Raw genomic sequence first — 17,855 nt, forward strand, 5'->3', positions numbered from 1 at the left:
TCTTCTAGAGCCTACAGAAGGAACACAGCCTTGCCAACACCTTGATTTTGGGACTTTTGATCTCCAGAATTGTAAGAGAATATATTTGTACTGTTTAAGTTACTGAATGTGTGGTTATTTATTACATTAGCAGTAGCAACTAATGCAGGCTGCAGTTTATATTTTAGTGAATTCTTTCCATTAAGAAGTGTCACGGGGCACTTGGGTGGCTCAGTGGGTTAAAGCCTCTGCCTTTGGCTCAGGTCATGATACCAGGGTCCTGGGATCGAGCCCCACATCGGGCTCTCTGTTCAGCGGGGAGACTGCTTCCCCCTTTCTCTCTGCCTGCCACTCTGCCCTGCCTACTTGTGATCTCTGTCTGTCAAATAAATAAATAAAATCTTTAAAAAAAAAGTGTCACAATGATCACAAAAATTCAAAGAATGGTCTGCCTAAAAAACAAAAGGAAAGCCCACAACAAAGCAAGTATTAAAGGAACTCTAGGGGTGCTTGGGTGACTCAGTTGGTTGAGTGTCCTACTCTTGGTTTCAGCTCAAGTCATGATCTCATGAGTTGTGGGATTAAGTCCTGTGTGGAGCCCCATGTGGAGCCCTCTGTGGGGCTCCACGCTCAGTGGGGAGTCTCCTTGAAGATTCTTTCCCTCTGCCCCTCCCCCAATGTATGCTTATGCTCTCTTTCTCTCCCTTTAAAATAAACAAATCTTAAAAGAAAAACCCAAACATTTGTAATTTTATTTGCAGATATGGCTTCTGAAATAGAATCACCCAGGAGAATTCATAAAGAAGTACTTTTCAAAACTCCATCTTCTAAAAATAATGATGAAAAATCAAAAACATTACTAGGTACTGAAGGATCTACTCAGGCAGAAATAGACAGATCTGTGGAAAATACCCTGCCAAACAGTCAAATGGTTTCAACTGATTACTTTTTGTCTTCTCAAGAAGGTAAGAAAAAAGTTATTTGTTCTCTAATGCAGCAATTAAGGAAGAAATTAGATTCAAAAGTTACCTCACGTCAAGTGTTGACTTATTTTTATTTATAAATTGACAGAAGATGCTTCTGAGTGTTGGATTCTGAAATATTTATTTCAAATTGACATTTGTGATTTTATGAGTTCTGCATTTTCACCAATTATAATTCTTACAGAAAGGGTAAGTTGACCTTGTAAATCTTTCGTAATAATTTTATCTATTTTTCTAAATATAGCAGTAGTTGAAAATGATGTTTGAGAGAATCTTCCCTATGCAAGTGTTACATAATGTTTCTCTTTCCATGAAATCTTACCTGTAAGATTTCTCTTAGACATGAACGTTTTGTTGTATGGATGTTGTTAAGGATTTTTTTTTTTTTTTAACTTTTCCTTAAGTTTGTTGAATCTTCAGCAAACAGGTAAAGATCAAATGCAGGCCTGGTCAGGAAGTTACTGAATTAGTTTAGGAAATAAATGGTGAAGGTCCACATCAAGGTATATAAATTCAAATGAAATGAATGAAGTAAAGATGAGAATTGTAACCAACAGAGTGTGTATGCTTTCTCTAAAGGATGTAGCTACTATTTACCTTTAGCCTGGATTGGCCAGATCTTTTGATATTTCTTTTCTTTCTTTTTTTTTTTAAAAGATTTTATTTATTTATTTGAGAGACAGAGATCACAAGTAGGCAGAGAAGAGGAGGAAGCAGGCTCCCTGCTGAGCAGAGAGCCCGATTCGGGGCTCGATCCCAGGACCCTGGGATCATGACCTGAGAGGAAGGCAGAGGCTTAACACACTGAGCCACCCAGGCGCCCTCAGATCTTTTGATATTTAAGATAAGTTGGGAATCTGGATATTTTGTGTGAAATCTCTTGATTTTGAATGCTTGCAAATATTCAGATTAAAAAGAAATACCATACAGGTCAGAAAAAATGTTCTGTGGATCAAGTTTGGCCCACTAGCCACATTTTTTAACCTTTGGTCTAATAGCTGATGGTGGTTGTTAAAATGATTGGAAGGAAAAACTAAATAGATCTTTTGTAGATAGATTTAATTGGATTTAATGATTGATTGAATGTGGGTGGAGAGGAAAATAGGAAAAGTATGGATAACTTACCAGGTTTCTAGTCTGGGTGACCAGGTAGATGGTGGTGACTGTGATAAGAGTCTGTGAAAACTGTGTCATTTTGCTTTCAGAGCTTCCTCCTCACTTTATTTCTTTGCTAAGGTTCTAGAGAGTTGATATTACCTGTGAAATAAGCCCAGAGAAGTAATTAATTTACCCCAAATGATTTGGTCTTAAAGACACTGATTAAAAACTTTACTTAGAAATCTGCTTATCATAAGAGAAAAGAAAAACAAATAATAATGATGATTATAAAATGGCGTAATAAAACTTTCAGCTCCTCATGGAATTAATTCTGTACTGGTATGTCCTACTGACACATCCCTCCCCTCTCATCCCTTCCCCCACAAATTATACTAGTGAAGATACTAAATTAAAAAATAATAATTTATTAACCAGTATGCCATACTCACTTCTCATATAAAGTGCTTATTTAATAAAGGCTATGAAGTATGTTTATTTTGTGGACTCAGTAAATATAGTCAAACACATTTTACTTTAACCATTTTGGTTGAAATTTTTTAGACATGGGAATATTGAATTTAAATTTGTGGTATTTATCTTGTGACCTTGGGAAGTTACTTATTCTGGAGGGCAGTCTCAGGTTTAAAACTCTAATATCAGAAGCTGAGACTAGACAACAGGCTTCTGGTCAAAACGGACTTGTGTGTTGTTTAAAAAATTAAGAACAAGTTACCAACATTTAAAGGGTGAGTTGATACAAAAGTCTGAATTTCTGGGTTCTCTTGAAAAAGTAGAAGACTGTAATATATAGTCTCCCATTTTCAGATGGCAATAAGAAGCTCAAGGAATAGTACTTGCATTGAATTGACACAAATTCTTCATTTCACCTGTATGGCCTCTGTAGGGCTTTAAGTTCATAATGTTTGGACTAAATGTTCTAAAGAATTCTTGCCAGACCTAGAATTCTAACAATCTTAGTGCACCTACTAAGCTCCCATAATATAGCTTTGAATAGCTGCAGTAAATGGAAAATTTGAGCAATTTTCCAGTTAAATTACGTGAAAAGTTTTCCTTTTCTTCTGAGTAAATGTTTCATGTAATTGTATTTGCTAGTTATTTCAGTTAGATTTTGTACACACCATACTTTCTTTGAATTGTTTAAATAATAGGAATTAATACTACTTCTTATCTACTTTATAATTGAGGAAGTTATTTGAGTTCTAACATTTATCTGTTCTTAATTAGAATGCTTCAATTATATGTGGAATTAACAAAGGAAATTACCCAGCCCTTGTTCAGCAGGTAACTCCTGATTCAATATGTTCTGAGAACAACTCTTACATCACTAGTACAGAGAATGAAAGTGTGGCTCAGCATGTTTGGTTTTCTTCCAAAGGACTAGATGCTATAGCCCATGACATTGCCTGTTAAATTAAATGGGTGTAACTAGTACCCACAGACTTGCAACAGGGCCCTTCCTAAGGGAAATTAGTTTCTGGGTTGTGGACAAGGTTTACTTGTTAGCATGTTTCCAGTGTTCTTGGATGCTTCCTAGTAGCTGTCACTAACACTGAAAACATTTGCTCTCCATTTCCCTTAAAACAGGTCTACATAAGACAGTAAAATCCCATGTCTACTTGAGAACAATCTTTGAATATCTTTTACATGGTAAAAATCATGTGTTTTATATGAGTAGACTATCGAACAAAACATTTAATTTTTATCAGTTATTAAATTCAGGATATCTCTTTTCAATTGCAATTTTTATGAGGTAATAATGTGTATTATAGTTTAGAAAAAAAAACCATATTTACTCAGGAGTGACGGCCATGAAATTGGCTTCTGTGTTGGTAGTCACAACTCCACCTACAGCTCCCCTTTACCACACAAGTGTCAAAACAGGATCACAGTCTGTGTGGAAACAGGAGTGTAGCAGATGTATGAGAATCTGAAATCTTTTTCAAGCATATGAGGTGCTTAGTAGAACTTTATTTACACGTTAAGATATTTTAACATGAATTTTTTTAAAAATGGAATTGAACGATCTAGAGGAAGAGGTAAGTTTCTATATGACTATTAAGTGTATAGAAAAGAAATTAGGTTTGAATCTGGCACTAAGTTGAAATTTTACTGCTTTATGTTATGGGGGAGTCTTTTAGATTTTTTAAAAATTTCGTTTATTATTTTGTCCCTAATCTATGTTTTTATATTTGGAATGGTAATGATTGAAAAGTTGGAAGAGGGCACAGACTGTCTTAGGGTGGGCAGAAGGATTAAAAAAAAAAATGTTTTAGGTTATAAATAAGTCCTGAAAGTTGAAAATGATTCTGGAGTTTTCTGAAAATGTTCAGACATTGAAGAATTTTTGTATCGATACAGTGCTCTAATTGATATACATTGTTCTATGACTCTGAAATTTTAAATATAAAATTTTAGTTATGCTTCTGTTTTGACTTTAATAAGCTATTCACATAATTTCAATACACACTATCCAACATATAGGAAGGTTGTGTAATACCTTAAAAATGGAGAATTATTAAGCAATTTCTGCTATGTTCTGATACTGATAGTTCTTGGAAACTCCGTAGGCTGATGTGGCAGAAGAGTGCACTTTGAGTTCCAAACAACTAAGGCCCCATTTTGGTCCTAAAAATCAATTGCTGTGAACCTGGGCCTTTTTAAAAAATTCTCTTTGGGACAACTGTTCTGTTGCTGACAATTACATTTGGGAAATTTCCTAAGGATTTAAGATTTTGTTCAACTATTGAGTTCTCTTGAGTGATTTATTTAGGAAGAAGAATCTGCTTCATTTTGTTACTTCACCGAGGACTTGTAGCAGGCTGAGTTTGTTGAGAATTATTGCTGGCAAATAAGCCTTACGGGTTATCCTTTACACCTACGTCAGCTGAAAGTCTCCCATGAACAAATACAGCACTCCTTACCTTATTCAACAGATCTAAGAATAGGGTCCTAAATTTAGACGGTAAGGCCCTACTTTTAGCTCCTCTTCTCGGAGAACAGGAATCGCTTAGCCAAAGTCCACAGTGGTTTGCTTTAGCGTTTGGGTAACTAGGAGCTCCTGGCATTTAAGACAGTTCTGCCTAGCAAGTGCCCAGGTAACTTAGGTAGAAGTGAGTAAACCCCTGCAATCCTCCTCTGGGCAGAGGAGACGCGATCGATGTTCTCCTGCGCGGGAGAGGTTAAACTGTGCCCAAACCACAGCTGACCCGCGAAGCCTTCCTGTCCAAAGTCCGAAGTCCGGGCGCGGTTGGCAGGACGCGCAGGCACGGGCCCTGCAGGCCGTTTTCTGACTGGAATGAAGGCGACGGCCGGTTTCCTTGGGCCGGCAGCGTTCCCAGGGGTACGCTGGGCTTCAGTGGGGTGCAGATAGGGTCTCTTTTTTTTTTAAGTTTTTTTTTTTAATTATTATTTTTATTTTTTAAAATATTTTATTTATTCATTTGACAGACAGAGATCACAAGTAGGCAGAGAAGCAGGAAGAGAGAGATGAGGAAGCAGGCTCCCTGCAGAGCAGAGAGCCGGATGTGGGGCTCCATCCCAGGACTCTGGGATCATGACCTGAGGCGAAGGCAGAGGCTTTAACCCACTGAGCCACCCAAGCGCCCCGGGCGCAGGTAGGCTCTTGACTGACAGCTAGGGGAAAGCGCTGGGGGCTAGTTCAAGACCTGGTCTCCACCTTTGGGTGGAGGGGGCCGCGCTGCGCTCACCCCGCGGGGCTCCACGCCTAGGGGCCTCTAAGAAAAGCCTCACCGCTACCGCGGCCAACTGACATAAGGGGGTCCTCAGCCACTGCCCTAGTCTAATGGGCTGTGCGGCCCACACCACAGCGCAGAGCCCGAGGCCCGATCCCACTGTGTCTGCCTCGAGCCCCGCGACTACCAACGGTAAAGTACCGCGCCAGCCCCTTTAAGAGCGCGAAGCAAGGACACGTCGCGCGAAGAGGGAGGGGAAACTAACCGCGTCCTCGCGTCCCAGCCTCCCCGCGGCGGCCTGGCCGAAACCAAATCGAGGGGTGGACCGCGAGGAGAGGGCAGGTCGCAGGCTCCTTGGGAGACGAGCTTGGACCTTCGGATCTTCAGGACGTAGAGCATAACTAGGAGCGAGGCTCTCTGGGTGGGCAGCATTGGACACTTGAGGCTCGTTGGTGCGGTTCCCTCCAGCAACCCCCCGCAACCGGCTCCACAGTGGTCTGCTCCGGTTGCCGGGTGCAGGTTTGGGTTCCGGACCCAGAGCCGCGGTGTTCTATACCAATTGTTGTGGCTACGCCAGGCCCTGGCTGCGGCCACTCCAGTTGAGGCGACGTTGGCGCCATGGAGGAGCCCAGGACTGGCCCTCAGTCGTACTTTGGGCTGGTCCTGGAAAAGCTACGTACGGTGAGTTCAGGCGTGATCAGGGTTACTTGGCCCAGGGGTCGCAGGAACCTCCTGGGGAAGGAAGCAGCAGACTTTGGCTTTGCGGTCTTAGTGGCGGTGGTTAGAGGTCCTGAAGCCAGTCCTCTCACCTGCTGTCGGGCTCCTGCGTGTGTCCGAGGCAATAGCCAGGTTCCTAGTGGTTGTGTGTGTGTGTGTGTGTTGGAAAGGGACTTGGAGATCCCGAAGGTGAAGAGAGCATTTGCCTAGCAGGATTTTGCAAAGGTGTGTCAAATGTTTTCGGATTCCTAAAAAGAATAGCTTTTCCGTCACGTTATTCGCTTTGAACAGGGGTCAATGACACGCGGTTCTCTCGACTGTGAGAAACTTGAGGACTAATCCTCGGAAATGAATTCCTTTTAGTGATGAAACTTCTCGTTGTCTTGAAGGGACACCTAAACCTGGACGGAAAGTTAGGATTGTAATTCTGCGTTTTCTTGTAATAAAGAATGCTCTTTCGAGATACTTTACCCTAAGTGACATTTTTCTTCGCATCTTTCTGCGTGTTGTTAATGTAAAAGGTCGTACTAGGGTAAAATCTGGAGATCCTGAACTCCCAGTGTTCAAAATGTTTTTAGTTTTTTTTTAAGGTCAATTTGTGTAACAAGTTGCGTAGATTTTTCTCTCTTAAGTGTTTATGTGTCTTTGTTGACACGTTGAGGAGTATTTATATGCCCATGCTTTAAAATTGCATTAAAAATCAAGTCTTTTAAAATATTGGGTCAGTTATGAGGATTGGCTTTTTGTTACCGAAATTAAAAGTACTGTTGTCATGGTGTTCAATCAGTCAATCAAGTACATATAGTGAGTGTGTGTGTGTGTGTGTGTGTGTGTGTGTGTTTGCGTGTGTGAGAGAGACAGTTCTGTGGAGAATTTAAATGGACTGAATTTGGGCCACTGGTGTAATGCTGTTAAGGGAGAAAAGAAAAAAGAAATAGTGTATGAACTGTTTACCAAATCATACACAGAAAGTGCTAGAGAAAGTGAGGGGTGGGAGAGGTTATATCCACTTGAGTGTGTAGGAAAGCCTTTCCAGGCTAACTGAATAGCTTAAGCAGAGGGGACAGGAAACAGCATTGTGTGTACAGAGAAGTGTTTTACTCGAATACAGAGTAGGGTCAGGGAAAGATGCGCAGTGATGCTTGTTGGAGACATAAGTAGATTCCAGTTGATGTAGGTGCTGGAGAGCATTCGAAGAATTTCAGTGGTTAGACATTTGGTTTAAGTAGCTTCCTGATGGTGTCATGTGAGTTAGATGTAAGGAGAACAGAACTAGAAATGGCGTAGGGGAGAGATGACATAGTAGTTAAGTAGGGATAAAGAAGAGGGTACTGAATGGGAGAAATATTTAGTAGCTAAGAGCTAAAATGGGTAGGATTTTGCTGATTGGATGGGAAGGGTGAGAGAGAGGAGGAGTCCAGAATGACTGCCAGGTTTGTGGCTATGGCAGCTTATTCATTCACAGAGGTAGAGTTTATAGCAAGAGAAGCATATTGTGGAACAAGAGATGATTTTATTTTGTACATATTTCCGGCCTGGCGGAAATCAAATCGAGGAGTGGACCGCGAGGAGAGGGCAGGTCGCGGGCTCCTTGGGAGACGGGCATGGACCTTCGGATCTTCAGGACGTAGAGCATAACCAGGGGCTAGGCTCTCCGGGTGGGCAGCATTGGACACTTGAGGCTCGTTGGTGCGGTTCCCTCCAGCAACCCCCCCGCAACCGGCTCCACAGTGGTCTGCTCCGGTTGCCGGGTGCAGGTTCCGGATCCAAACCGCCGTGTTCTATACCAATTGTTGTGGCTACGTCAGGCCCTGGCTGCGGCCACTCCAGTTGAGGCGACGTTGGCGCCATGGAGGAGCCCAGGACTGGCCCTCAGTCGTACTTTGGGCTGGTCCTGGAAAAGCTACGTACGGTGAGTTCAGGCGTGATCAAGGTTACTTGGCCCAGGGGTCGCAGGGGGACAGGAAACAGTACTGTAGAAATGTTTTCTTTCTTTCTTAGAGAGGGAATCTTAAAGCAGGCGCCCCCCTGGGCATGCAGGTTAATGAACTGTAGATAGCAATTTGGAAGGAGTACTTATATGGATCAGAGTTATAAAGCAGACTTTGGAGAGGAGAATAGATGTTAAAGGGTGTTTTTCTAGGTAGAAAGGGCCTAAAAAGGGCTGAACCCTGGAAAGAATCAAACCTGATTAGATTTCACGTTTTTCTTAAAAGGACATTTTCTTTTTTTCCCCTACCATTTCTCTTTTCTGTGATTGAGTAGTATCTGGGGCCTAGTAACAAAGGAACAGCCCCATTGGGTGAGGATGAGTAATGAACTGACCCAGTGAAAGATGAAATATAGGAGGAACTGTAAAAGCCTTAAGCTGTTTTGTACCAAAGACCTGCTCTGGAGAGAAGTTGTGTGAAAAGGCCATGGTTACAGGATCATGGTCTTTGAAGGAGGATTAATAGAAATAGTTACCTTTACTGAGTTCCTGCCCTGCATGTTGAAGCAGCAGTATTCTCATGACAGGTAAGAGAAGGGAGCCACAGAAGTAGGGTAGAGATACTCAGATTCCAAACACAACGCTTCATCAGTGGTTTTCAAACTTTTTTTTTTCTTAAGCTGCAGATCTATTTTTTCCCTTCACTGTGGGGGAAATCATAAATGGAATCCAGTATACTGTTCTACACATAAAACCTAAACTGGTCGATATCGGGTTTAGAGGACCTGACCTCAGATTCTTTCTTTTCTTTTGGCCTCTTACTCTCAGAAGCTCTGAGGTGTCTCTGTAGAACTCCAGTTTGCACGTCACTGCATTTTACCATAGTGCTATTTTTCATCACTTGGTGATTGAAAATTGCCTGAAAAATATACTGCGATACCTTCTGTTTGGTAGTCTGGGAGCCCATTTCATGAAAAGAGTGTTAATAGTGTTTACACATAAACTTGTACTTACTTATGTCTTAGTTTCTGGGGGCTGCTATAATACAAACACCACAGACTGGGTGGCTTAAACAAGTAACATTGTTCTCAGTTCTGGAGGTTGAGAAGGCCAAGATCAAGGCGCTGCAGATCCTGTGTCTGGTGAGGACATACTTCCTGGTTCATTCTTCTCATTATTACCTCACATGGTGGAAAGGTCAAGGGAAGTCTCTGTGGCCTCTTATAAGGGCACTAATACCATGCGTGAAGGCTCTACTCTCATGATCACCTCCCCAAAGCCCCACTTCCAAATACCATTACACTGGGGATTAGGTTGCAACATATGAATTTTGGGGAGCACGTTCCATGTATAGCAGTTTGTAATCAATACTTTTTATCAAATGTGCATTTTTGAGAAGTTAATTTTTTTGTCTTGAAGGTTTTGGCAGGAGTGCCTGAAGATATGAGACCAAATCCCTATGGTTTTCCGTGGGAATTGGTGATATGTGCAGGTGTTTTTGGATTTTTTGCTGTTCTCTTGTTTTTGTGGAGAAGTTTTCAGTCGGTAAGTAACCAGTACTAAGAGAATATTCATGTGTCTTAAGGTTGAACAGTTAATATGAGAAACTTTAATCTTTTATTAATTAGTTAATATCTTAAAACTATTAAAAAGTTAATATCTTTTATTTTAAGGAAAGAAGTTAGCTTATTGTTAAGTGCATTTCTCATGTTAATTTGTGGCTATTAAAAATGTGAATTCAGAGGAATTTTTTAAGTGTAAAAATTTTAAAGACTTTCTTTGTAGAAGTATACTACACTAGTATTAAAACCTTACATTTATATTTTATTTATTTATTTTGATCTCTGCTTATTTACTTTTAAAAAGTTTTTATTTATTTTAGAGCAAGCGCAAGAGAGACAGAAAGAGATTATGAATGGTGGTGGGGTGGGGTGGGTGCTGGGGAGGGACAGAGGGAGAGGGAGAAGCAGGCTCTGCTGAGCAGGGAGCCCGATACCAAGATTCTGGTATCAAGACCTGAGCCGAACAAAATATTACAACAAAACAAAAATATTACCAAGATATTTGGTTACTCTTAATTGACATATTCTTGCAGGGTCGCCTAGATTTACTTCTTCCCATATTTGAATACTTCTTTCAGAGTTGTTTTTAGTGTAGATCTTTGTATGGCAAACCTTCTGAGACTTTATTTTGAGTGCTTGAGAATATTTGAATTAAGCTCCCACATTGGAATCATAATTTGTTTGCTATAAACATTTTTGGTCCAAAGGTCTGTCCTTTTAATACTTTAAACCCTTAGTTCCTTGTCTTTTTATGTCTAATGTTACTTATTGAAAAGTCTAATGTCAGTGTGACTGTTACTCATAAGTGATCTGTTCTCTGTGGAAGCTTTTAGAATCTCTCTCTCTCTCTCTATATATATATATATATTTTAAAGATTTTATTTATTTATTTGACACAGAGAGAGATCACAAGTAGTCAGAGAGGCAGGTAGAGAGAGAGGGGGAAGCAGGCTCCTCACTGAGCAGAGAGCCTGATGTGGGACTCCGTCCCAGGACCCTGAGACCATGACCTGAGCCAAAGGCAGAGGCTTAACCTACTGATCCACCCAAGCGCCCCTTAATTTGATATTCTTATTTCAGTATAATGTGTCTAGGCTTAAATGTTTTTTCTTATTTCTGTTTTAGAATTCTCTGGAATCTTTTAATATGAGGTCTTTCATCTTTTTTTTTTTTTTTTTTAATCCTAGAAGATACTGTCTGCATTTTACATTGTATTTTTCTCCTTTTGGGACTGTGTTTTTAGATATTGCCCTTTCTACTTCTGCCTTCCATATCTCTTAACTTTTGTTTTTCAGTTTTTTAATAGGTTCTTACTACCTCTTGATAGGTCCTCAATGCAATAATTCAATTCACTAATATAGTCCTATATCAATACTGATTCTACTGTACTTCAACTTTAAAACTTAAAAACTTTAAAAAAATTTATCCCTATATATCTTCTGTAGCTGATTTAAGTCCTCTAAGCCTGCTTATCTTTTCAAATGGGATTTTTCCTTCATTTTTTGAGAGAGAAAGAGGTTAAAGAAGAAAAAGATTTTATATTCAGTTCAATCCATGGTAACATTTTCTCAAACTGTTATTTTGGGTGTTATCAGTGGGGGAGATGGTACTAAGGGCTTCCTGAAATTGTTTGAGGGCCAAATATATTTGATGAACAGTGGGATAAATGAAATGAAACAGGTGTTTTTAAGGTAGAGTTATTTCAGAGCCTTTAATATGCTAATAAATAATGTGATTCTTCAGTAGAGAGACTTTAATATGTAACATTTTTTCCCATTGGAAAAAGAACACTTTCAGATAATGTATATTCATACTAAGGCAATAAGAAAGCAGTTATTTTTCAGTTGGTAGAAGTTAATATGTATTTGTCTTACTTGAATATGAATTTGTCTTAATGAAATTTTTGTTAAAAATTTGTTTCAGGTTAGAAGCCGGCTTTACGTGGGTAAGCTCTTTTTTCTCTTCTAGATCTCATCATTATTTATAATTTTGAAACTTAAAACAATTTACATATGATGATGATATGAACTTTCTTTTCAGGAAGAGAGAATAAGCTTTCCGTAGAACTTTCTACATTAATTGATGAAAAATGTAAACTACTTGAAAAATTTAGCCTTGTTCAAAAAGAGGTAAGATATTTTTGAAAATGTTAACATTCATGTTAGAGTTAGAGGACTTAATACTCTTCAGTGCAGGTACTTCAATGTTATGTTTAAGATTATTAATGCTTTATAAAGTGTGAGAGTTCAGTTGCTCTTCATATTACCAATCTTATTAATTTTAACCATTGTGATAGGTGTATAATGGTGTCTCATTGTGGTTTCAATTTCCCTGATAATGAGGTTAAGCACTTTTTCATGTGTTTATTGGTCATTTTGAATATTCTTTTTTGTGAAGTTGACTGCTCTAGCTTTTTTTTTCATGTTTGAGAAGGTGTCATCTCTCTTTTTGCTTTTCGATATGTAGAATATTTTCTATATTTGAACATGAACCCTTTGTCAGATATATGTACTGCAAATATTTTCCTCCACTGTGTGGTTTACCTTTTTATTTCAAATGGTAAGCAGAAGTTCTTAATTTTAACCTATTCTAATTCATCCATCTTGTCTTTATGATGACTGCTTTTTTGTTTCTTATTTAAGAACTTTTGACTGCTCAAGGACCTGAAGATATTCTTTTGTGCTACTTTTAGAAACTTTGTTTTACTTTTCTCATTTAGTCTTTGTATAAGTTTGCTAGGACTGCCATAACAAAATACCACAAACCAGCTGGCTTACCAACAGAAATTAATTTTTTCATAGTTCTGGAGGCTAATAGTCTAAGATCAAAATGTTGGCAGGTTTGGTTTCTTATGAGGCTCCTCTCCTTAGTCTGCATGTAATTATTTATCTTTTCATGTGCCTATTGGCCACTTATTTATCTTCTCCTGAGAAATCTCTCCTTACTTCCTTTGCCTGTTTTTAAATTGGGTTATTTGCCTTTTTATTATTGAGTTGTAACTTGTATATTATAGATACGAGCTTCTAAATATCTGATTTGCCAGTATTTTCTCTCATTTCTGTGGGCTTTCTCCTCACTTTCTTGGTAGTATCTTTGGGGCATTAAAGGTTTTAATTTTCTTTCTTTCTTTCTTTTTTTTTTTTTTTTTAAGATTTTTATTTATTCATTTGACAGAGAGAGCCACAGTGAGAGAGAGGGGGAGTAGAAGAGGGAGAAGCAGGCTTCCCGCCCAGCAGGGAGCCCAATGTGGGGCTCGATTCCAGGACCCTGGGATCATGACCTGAGCCCAAGGCGGACGCTTAACAACTGAGCCACTCAGGCGCCCCTTAATTTTCTTTTTAAAAGATTTTATTTATTTGACAGGGAACACTAGCAGTGGGGAGTGGCAGAGGGAGAGGGAGAAACAGACTTCCCACTGAGCAGGGATGTCGATGTGGGGCTCTATGTCAGGACCCTGAGATCATGACTTGAGCTGAAGGAAGACATTTAATTGATTGAGCCACCTAAGGGTCTCTGAAAGTTTTTAATTTTAATAATGCTCAGTTTATCTACTTTTTTTTTGTTGTTTACACTTTTGGTGTCGTATCTAAGAAATGGTTGCTTAAAACAAGCTCCCAAAGATTTACACTTGTATTTTCTTCTTAAAAGTTTTATGGGATTAGGGTGCCTGGGTGGCTCAATGGGTTAAGCCGCTGCCTTCGGCTCAGGTCATGATCTCAGCGTCCTGGGATCGAGTTCTGCATCGGGCTCTCTGCTCAGCAGGGAGCCTGCTTCCCCTCTCTCTCTCTCTCTGCCTGCCTCTCTATCTACTTGTGATCTCTGTCAAATAAATAAATAAAATCTTTAAAAAAAAAGTTTTATGGGATTAGATTTTATGTTTAGGTCTTTGATCTGTTTTGAATTAATTTTTTATAAATTGTGTGAGGTAAGGGTGGGTCCAACTTCATTCTTTGGCATGTGGATATCCAGTTTTTCCTAGCAATGTTTGTTGAAAGGTTTGTTCTTTCCCCCATTGAATTGTTGTGGCACCTTTATTGAAAATCAGTTGACTATAGTTGTGAGGGTTCATTTTTGGATTAGCTGTTATGTTTGTCTTTATGCCAGTTCCACACTGTCTTATCAGTGTTAGCTTTTTGATGGGAAATATAAGTCCTTTAACTTTGTTCCTTTATTTCAAGATCATTTTGATTATTCTGGGTCCTTTGTATTTTCTGTGAATTTTGGAATCAGCTTGGAATTTCTGCAAACAGATTAACCGGAATTATTATTATTATTATTATTTTTTTTTTTTTTTTTTTTTTTAAGATTTTATTTTTGGGATGCCTAGGTGACACAGTTGGTTGAGTGTCTGACTCTTGGTTTCAGCTTAGGTCGTGTTCTGAGGTTTGTAGGATTGAGCCCTGCATCGGGCTCCACACTGAGCTCAGGGTTGACGTGGGACTCTTTCTCCCCCTGCTTTCCCTCCCCCACCGAAATAAATAAATCTTAATTTTTAAAAATGTTTACTTTTAAGTAATCTCTGCATCCAACATGGGGCTTGAACCCATGACCCTTGAGATCAAGAGTCACATGCTCCACTGCCGAAGCCAGGCAGGCACCCCAGATTAGCTGCAATTTTGATAGGGCTTATGTTGAATCTGTAGATCATTTTGGGGTATATTGCTGTCTGAACAATATTAAGTCTCTGATCTATGAATAGGAGATGTCTTTCCATTTGCTTGGGTCTTCTCTATTTCAGTAATGTTTTGTAGTTTTTAGAGTATAAGGTTTGGGGCATTTGGCTTGGTCAGTTGGTAGAACATGCTACTTGTGATGTCAGTGTTGTAAGTTCAAACCCCACACTCAGTGTAGAGATTACTTAAAAATAAAATCTTAAACAAAAAAGAGTACAAGGCCTACAATTTTTTTTGGTTAAATTTATCCTACATATTTTATTCTTTTTGATGCTATTACAAATGAGTTTTTAAAATTTTATCTTTTATTTGATCATTGCTGGAGTAGTGTTTATTCTCCTGTTATTTTCTAAACATTTATGAGACCTTTAGTGAGGTATCTACCTTTTTATTCCTGATACTTGGTTGGTTGTACTTCTCTCTCTTTTTTATCCTTTATCAGCGTTGACAGTGTTTTATCAATGTTTTTAGTGCCTTTATTTATTTATTTAAATGTTTTTATTTATTTATTTAAATATTTTATTTATTTATTTGAGAGAGAGGGAAAGAATGAGTGAGAGAAAGCACCAGTCAGGGGAGGGGCAGAGAAGCAGACTCCCCGCTGAGCAGGGATCCTGATGTGGGACTCTATCCCAGGATTCTGGGATTATGACCTGAGCCCAAGGCAGAAGCTTAACTGTCTGAGCCACACAGGTGCCCTAGAGATTTTATTTATTTATTTGAGAGAGAGAGAGTGTGCACATGTGCACAAGCTGGGGAGGGACAGAGATAGGGGAGAAGCAGATCCCCTGCTGAGCATGGAAACCTACATGAGGCTCTATCCCAGGACCCAGGAATCATGACCTAAGCTGAAGGCAGATGCTTAACTGAATGAGCCACGCAGTTGCCTCTTTTGAATGCCTTTCAAGAACAATCTTTTGGTTTCGTTGATTCTTTTTACTTTGTTTTATATTTCATTTCTTTATTACTTCTATTTCTCTACTTTTCTTTGCTTTATTTTACTCTTCTTTTTTGTTCATTTTTTTGGGATGTTACTTAAATCATTGAGTATTACTTTATGCTTCCTTTACACTTTCTGCATTAAAGCTATAATTTACTTTGGCTTTCATTAAAGCATCTCATCAGTTTGGGTATGTCTGCTTTCTTGATCATTCAGTATAAAATATTTTAAAATTTTTGTTGTGCTGTCTTCTTAGAAACACTAGTTATTTGGTAGGGTATTTATTAATTTCCTAATAAATAGAGATTTCTTAAAATTTCTTTTTAATTAATTTTTAGCTTAATTTTACCTAATTCTATTTAATTCAGAGTACATGGTCTATGATTTCAGTCCTTTGTTCTTTGTTGAGACCTAATTTATGACTTGGTATAAGATTGATTTTAGTAAGTGTTTCATGTATGACAGAAATACATACATTCATTACCCTTGTGATGTAATACCACTTTTGTTTACCCTAGTTATTGGTATATAGATATAAAAATTAAGTTTTTGTTACTTTTAAAATTCATATTATCTATTGGTTATTGAGCGAAGTATGTTTCCCATTATGATTATGCATTTGTTTTTCTCATAATTTTGTCAATTTTCTGTATATTGAGGGTATGTTAGGTGGTTACAGATTTGGAATTGTTTAATCTTCCTGGTTAGGTTGAGTCTTTTATCATTATGAAATACCCCTGTTTTATCTTTAGGAATTTTTGATTTTGTCTGATATTAGTGTAGCTATTTGGTAAGTATTTGCATGGTAGATCTTTTCCCATTAGTCTACTTTTAACCTTTTTATGTACTTATTTTTCTGTTGTCTCTTTTAGAAATAGTGTACAGTTGGATTTTGCTTTTTTAAATTAGTCTAAAAAATCTTTATATTTAATGGACTATTACTTCATTTGCATTCCATGTAATTTCTAATTTATTAGGGCTTAAATCTATCATCTTAACTATTTCTATTTGACACCTATTTCATGTTCTTTTTTCTCTCCTCTCTTATTTTTTTTATTAAAATAGTTTATTTTTTATTAGTTCAATAGTTTCTAGATCAGTGGGTTTGTTACTTATGGATTATATTGTATTCTTTTAATGATTATCTTAGAAATTACAACATGTACCCTTAACTTACTAAAATCTAATATAAGTGAATGCTGTTACTACTTACTGGATGATGTAAAGATCTTAGAATACTGTAATTCCACTGTCCCTTTTTGTGCAAGTGCTATTGCACTATATTTTGATTTTATATTTGTTTAAACTTCCAAGTCATTTTATTACTATTTGAAATCGTGACCATTTATTTGGATTTACCCGTATGTTTATTATTTTCATTGCTATTTATTCTTTCCTTCATTTTCAGCTTCCTTCTGGGATGATTTTCCTTACTTCTGAAGAATACCCTAGTCTTTCCTTTTAAAAAAAGGAGAGAGAGAGAGTGAGTGAGAGTAAGAGAGAGAACAGGGCAGAGGGAAAGGAGAGGGTGAGGAAGTGGGAGAAGCAGATTGCTCTGCTGAGCAGGGAGCCCTACATGGGGTTGGATCCCGGTCATGACTTGAGCTGAAGGCAGAGGCTTAACCAACTGAGCCACCCAGGTGCCCCATCCTAATCTCTCCTTTTGTGGAGTATACTATTGATAAATTCTCTCAATTTTTGTTTGTCTGATAATATATAATGTGCATTTTATGTAATGATGTTTTTTGCATGCTAAAGTTGGCAATTTTTTTTTCCTTTTTTAAGATTTTATCTGTCAGAGAGAGAGAGAGAGCACAGGCAGAGGGAGAGAGAGAAGCAGGTTCCATGTTGAGCAAGGAGCTGGACGTGGGACTCAATCCCAGGACCCTGGGATCATGACCTGAGTTGAAGGCGGCCGTATAACTGACTGAGCCACCCAGGCGTCCCATATTAACCCTTATTTTAATGTCTTATTGAAAATTCTTTTTTTAAAAAATTTATTTATTCGAGAGGGAGAGATCTTTTTTTTTTTTTTTTTTTTTTTTTTAAGATTTTATTTACTTATTTGACAGACAGAGATCACAAGTAGGCAGAGAGGCAGGCAAAGAGAGAGGGGGAAGCAGGCTCCCCGCCGAGCAGGGAGCCCGATGCGGGGCTTGATCCCAGGACCCTGAGATCATGACTTGAGCTGAAGGCAGAGTCTTAACTCACTGAGCCACCCAGGCACCCGAGAGAGAGAGAATCTTAAGCAGACTTTGTG

The 17,855-nt window shown here is 38.5% G+C and overlaps 1 protein-coding gene across 15 annotated transcripts in view; it reads left to right on the forward strand.

Annotated features, from left to right (window-relative positions):
• MIA2 (MIA SH3 domain ER export factor 2) overlaps positions 1–17,855 on the forward strand; it is an 87,538-nt gene that overhangs the window by 18,891 nt on the left and 50,792 nt on the right. For 5 of the 15 annotated variants that reach the window (XR_006818629.1, XM_046007551.1, XM_046007556.1 and 2 more), the window contains 6 exons: positions 741–944; positions 1,051–1,151; positions 3,306–3,362; positions 9,840–9,965; positions 11,906–11,927; positions 12,023–12,111. Coding sequence is in view for 14 of the 15 variants with exons in the window: in XM_046007551.1 (XP_045863507.1) it covers positions 741–944; positions 1,051–1,151; positions 3,306–3,362; positions 9,840–9,965; positions 11,906–11,927; positions 12,023–12,111 (599 nt within the window). In the remaining variant the exon portion in view is untranslated. Of the gene's footprint in view, positions 1–740; positions 945–1,050; positions 1,152–3,305; positions 3,363–3,969; positions 4,118–5,659; positions 5,696–7,402; positions 8,403–9,839; positions 9,966–11,905; positions 11,928–12,022; positions 12,112–17,855 lie in introns of those variants that run through there. The other 10 variants (XM_046007561.1, XM_046007562.1, XM_046007567.1 and 7 more) reach the window with 7 other exon arrangements.

This window comes from Meles meles, chromosome 6, assembly GCF_922984935.1.
Source record: "Meles meles chromosome 6, mMelMel3.1 paternal haplotype, whole genome shotgun sequence".
NCBI classification, from domain to species: Eukaryota; Metazoa; Chordata; class Mammalia; order Carnivora; family Mustelidae; genus Meles; species Meles meles.